Source organism: Sorghum bicolor, chromosome 5, assembly GCF_000003195.3.
Source record: "Sorghum bicolor cultivar BTx623 chromosome 5, Sorghum_bicolor_NCBIv3, whole genome shotgun sequence".
NCBI classification, from domain to species: Eukaryota; Viridiplantae; Streptophyta; class Magnoliopsida; order Poales; family Poaceae; genus Sorghum; species Sorghum bicolor.
The window spans coordinates 58,309,648-58,313,854 of NC_012874.2; the positions used below are offsets into that span (position 1 = coordinate 58,309,648).

Genomic DNA, 4,207 nt, shown 5'->3' on the forward strand with positions numbered 1-4,207 from the left:
AGGAGGGGTGGGTCGTGCCGTACTACCCTCGATGGGCGAGTGACGACGTTTCCCGGGAGCTGCAGGCGGGTAGATCCGAGTGGATGTCCGAGTCCCGTTCGATAGGGGTCGGCTAGTGGCCTTATGGGCACATCTCAAAAAGTACCCGAAGGCAGTCACAGTGGATGTCGGAACCGTTCGTTAGGTTCCGAGGGCTCGATGCCTCCCTCGATGGGATCCCACTCACGTGACACCCGCATGGGTCTCGGATATGACTGTAAAGATGCGCCGACTCCCTGTTGGGCTCGGACCTTGGCCTCTATTGTGCTCATCTTCAGTCATCCCTCACTCAGTTATCCTGAGGCGACTGTTCGAACCTGTGTCGCAGGTCAGTCTTGCAACCTCTGGAACGTAGGTGGCCATGGCCTGGGGATTTTGGGCCTCGAAAGGCTTTTTTTTTTCAAATTCATTTTGTAGCGTCGGGGTCGGGCAAGACGGAATTTGTGCCAGACGGGAAACCGTCTTGCAGTTTTTGCTCGGGGTCGTGATGGAGTCGGGCGAGACGGAATCTTGCGCCCGACGGAGACCTCCCTGCGACGCTTGGTCCGCGGGGGGTCGGGCGCCGCGTCCCCTGGAAGGAACCGCCCTGACATAACTTTTCAGGGCGCTTCTTTTGAGGCGCGGCGCGCGGGGACTCGAAACGGCCGTGCCGTCTCGCGCCGGCTGGATGGGACGTTTCGCCTGTGAAATTAATGCGCGCGTGCGGCGGGCGCGGGAATCGGAGGGAGTTGGCGCTTCGAGTTTTTCACCTGAGTGGGCGACTGTTGCTCTCTCTCTCTCTCGCTTGGCCTTCCTCGCAGGGGCGTGGTCGTGGCTCGCCCCTCCTATAAAAGCGGCCGTTGGGGGCTTGATTTCTTTCCTCTCGCTCCTGCGCCACAAAGCCTCTGCCTCCCACTCTTTCTTCGGCCATCTCTTCCATCTCCACCGCGCAGACTCTCCTCTTCCATCCGAAGCCATGGCCGGCGTCGAGGCGTGGCCGCCCAGCAATGTGACCAAGTCCGCGCTGGAGGCGCGCGTGAAGGCCGGGATCCTTCGTCCCCTCAAGGACGTCGGGTTCCCGGAGTGGATCGTTCCCTCGGCGAACGACAGGGAGCCAAACCCGCCGCCGGGCTATGTGGTGTGCTTCCTGTCGTTCTTAGACCGGGGGTTCGGGGTTCCGCCCGGTCGCCTGATCAGGGCCATCCTCCACTACTACGAGGTGGAGCTGCACAACCTGAATCCCAACTCGGTGATGCAGGCCGCTGTCTTCGCCACAGTTTGTGAGGGGTTCCTGGGGGTTCCTGTCAATTGGAACCTCTGGCTTCACCTCTTCAAGGCGGACATGTCGACCCGTTACGTGGGGAAGGAGAAGATCCCCCTGCGAGCCGGCGGCTGCACGCTGCAGCTTCGTCAGCAGCGGTCCGGATTGTACATCTGGAGTTCGATGCCGTCGTCAAACCGGGGGTGGCAGAGCGCATGGTTCTACCTCCGGAATGACGGCGATCTCCTGCTGAAGTACACTGGGAGGATGGTGACAGAGGCCCCCCAGAAGTGGGTGTGGGGCGCTCCGGCCGAGGAGCAGAAGAGGCTCGCCCCGCTTCTTGCGGGGCTTCAGAAGCTGCGGGAGGCCCGAGTCACTGCGGCCACGGTGGCGGTAGCGTTCCATAAGAGGAGCCTGCTTCCGCTGGCGCAGCGTCGGGTACCCATGTTCGGGATGACCCGGGACGTCCCTTGGGAAGGGACGAGGATGTTAGCCGAGCCGATATCGGCTTCGGACATCGCCGCCCGGGTCGAGAAGACGACGCACCCGGAGATGAAGAATTCCCGGGTGGTGCCGATGCGCCCTGAAAAGGGCTACATTTCCCTGGTAAGTATGGATTTTTTGCGCCTTCTTCTCGTTTTCTTCTTGCTTTTTCCTTGACTCCTGATCGTTCGCAGAGGATGGGGGTTGTCAAGGATTCCCCACCCCCTGTCCTAGAGGACAAGGAAATCCGGGCCAAGAATCGGGCCCGGAACGAGGAGCAGAAGAAGGCCAAGGAGGACAAGAAGGCCAAAGCAGCGCGAAAAGCGCAGCGGCGGGAGATCTCCGCCAAAAATCATCGTGAAGCCGAGAAGGCGGGGGTCGCCCCGCCTTCGTCTCCTGGGGGTTGTCAAGGATTCCCCACCCCCTGTCCTAGAGGACAAGGAAATCCGGGCCAAGAATCGGGCCCGGAATGAGGAGCAGAAGAAGGCCAAGGAGGACAAGAAGGCCAAAGCAGCGCGAAAAGCGCAGCGGCGGGAGATCTCCGCCAAAAATCATCGTGAAGCCGAGAAGGCGGGGGTCGCCCCGCCTTCGTCTCCCGAGACTTCGGTCTCGGAGATAGAGGGCGGGGGCGGCGACGTCGACTGGCTCGATGAGCTGATGGAGGAGGACGACGCAGTCCCTGCTGCCGGGGGGATCGAGGCCCCGGAGGGGTCAATGGCCCGAGGTGGGTCGGAGGCCCCCGAGGGGACCCAGGCGCCGGAGGGCGGGCAGCCCGTCCCCCACATCGTTGTGGAAGACGAGGACAGCGCCCCACGCGAGGATCCAGCCCCCGTGAGCCCCCAAGAGGGGGAGAAGGTGTCGGGGGCAGAGCTCGTGGAGCCCCCTCACCCAGTAGTGCCGGAGGGTCGGGCCGGGCCCACCCCAACGTCCGGGGCGGGGGCCAGTGCCCCCGTGGAGGTGTCGCAGGCCGAGGCCATCATGGCGCCTCCTGCGCCGTCGGCAGGCGAGGCAGGGGTCCAACCGACGGCCCCTGGCGCCGCGGGAGACCCCCAAGGAGCGCCGAGCTCCCGTAAGAAGTCTGCTCCTCGGGCGAGGTAGAGATAGGATTTCTGATCCTTCTGCTGATTTTTTGTTTTTCTCTTTCTTCTAACTTGATATTGTCCCTCCAGCCGTAAGCAAAAGGCGCCTTCGGTGGCGCTGGCCCCCCTGAAAGCCGTGAAGAGGGGGGCTCAGTCAACCCCTGGGTCGGCTAGGCCCGTGTCGCCGCCACCTCGACACGGGGGCGCCGAAGCGCCAAGGACCGGAGGGGACGGCCCTTGCCCCCGAGGCTGCGCCTCCTTCGGGAGATGCTGATCTATGGGGCGCGGGCCGACCTGCGCATACCGAGGGAGGCCGAGCCATCGTGGTGTCTAGCGCGGCGCCCGAGGCCCCCGCGGCAGGAGGGGAGGAAGGTGCCGGATGGGGCAAGAGCCCCGTAATCTGGCCCAACCTTGACGATGCCGAGGGGGGAGCCAGATTCGTTCTGGATGACCCGTCAGAGAATTACCTCTGGCAGGGTCTGGACGCGTGTGGGCGCGCTGGTGTCGAGGCCCTTAACCGAGCTTCTCAGGTCGTGGGCCGTGACATGTTCAATCTGGCTCAGGTAAGATTTTCACCTGTGTTGTGAAGTAATTTTGTCCTTGCTTTGCGATATTAACTCCCCGTGTGACTTTCGATCTTATAGACGCTCAAGGCCACCTCCCTGGAGAAGTCAGTATTTCTCCGTAGGGAAAGGGATGCCAGGGCGTCCTTCGAGAACGAGAGGGCTGCCAGGGAGGCGGCAGAGGGAGAGCTCGCGAAGGAGTGCGAGATTTCTGCCGAGCTTCGGCAGAAGTGCTCGGCACTGGCCACCGAGGCTCGGGAGGCCCGGGATAAGGTCGCCCCCCTGGAGGAGAGGATTGGGGTCCTCACCCAAGAGTCTGAGGCGCAGAAGGCGGCGGCTGAGGGGTACAAGGGTGAGGTCGCTCGGCTTGAAGCTTTGCTCGCCGAAAAAGACCTTGCCTTGAACCAAGCCCAGACCGACCTGTCCGGGGCCCTGAGCGAGGTGGCCCGCTGGCATCAGAGCTCGGCGGAGCATGAGAGGCGTGCCGAGGGTAAGACTTGCGCCCTTTACCTCGGACTCCTTTATACTTTTTGAGTTTGCTTTTCTTAACTTTTTGCTTCTTACTCTATTTTTCAACCAGAATTGGGGAGGAAGGTGGTCGAGACGTCCTCTGCTGCCGAGGCCCTACAAAGGTCCCTTGACGCCGAGGCTTCAGACCGCTCGGCTCTTGAAGCCGTGGTTACCTCGGCGTGTAAGGGGCTCGGGGTATCGGCGTCGGGGTCGTCGTTGCGCAGTCGGGTTGAAGCCCTTTACTCCCGGGCCGGGGAGAGGATGAGGGAGGCACTCCACGCCGGGGTGAAGAA

The 4,207-nt window shown here is 62.6% G+C and overlaps 1 protein-coding gene across 1 annotated transcript; it reads left to right on the plus strand.

Moving 5' to 3' along the window:
* Window positions 2,420-2,860, plus strand: LOC110435970 (skin secretory protein xP2-like). The gene has a single exon (XM_021462093.1). It carries the CDS (start codon window positions 2,420-2,422, stop codon window positions 2,858-2,860), a length of 441 nt encoding a protein of 146 aa, XP_021317768.1.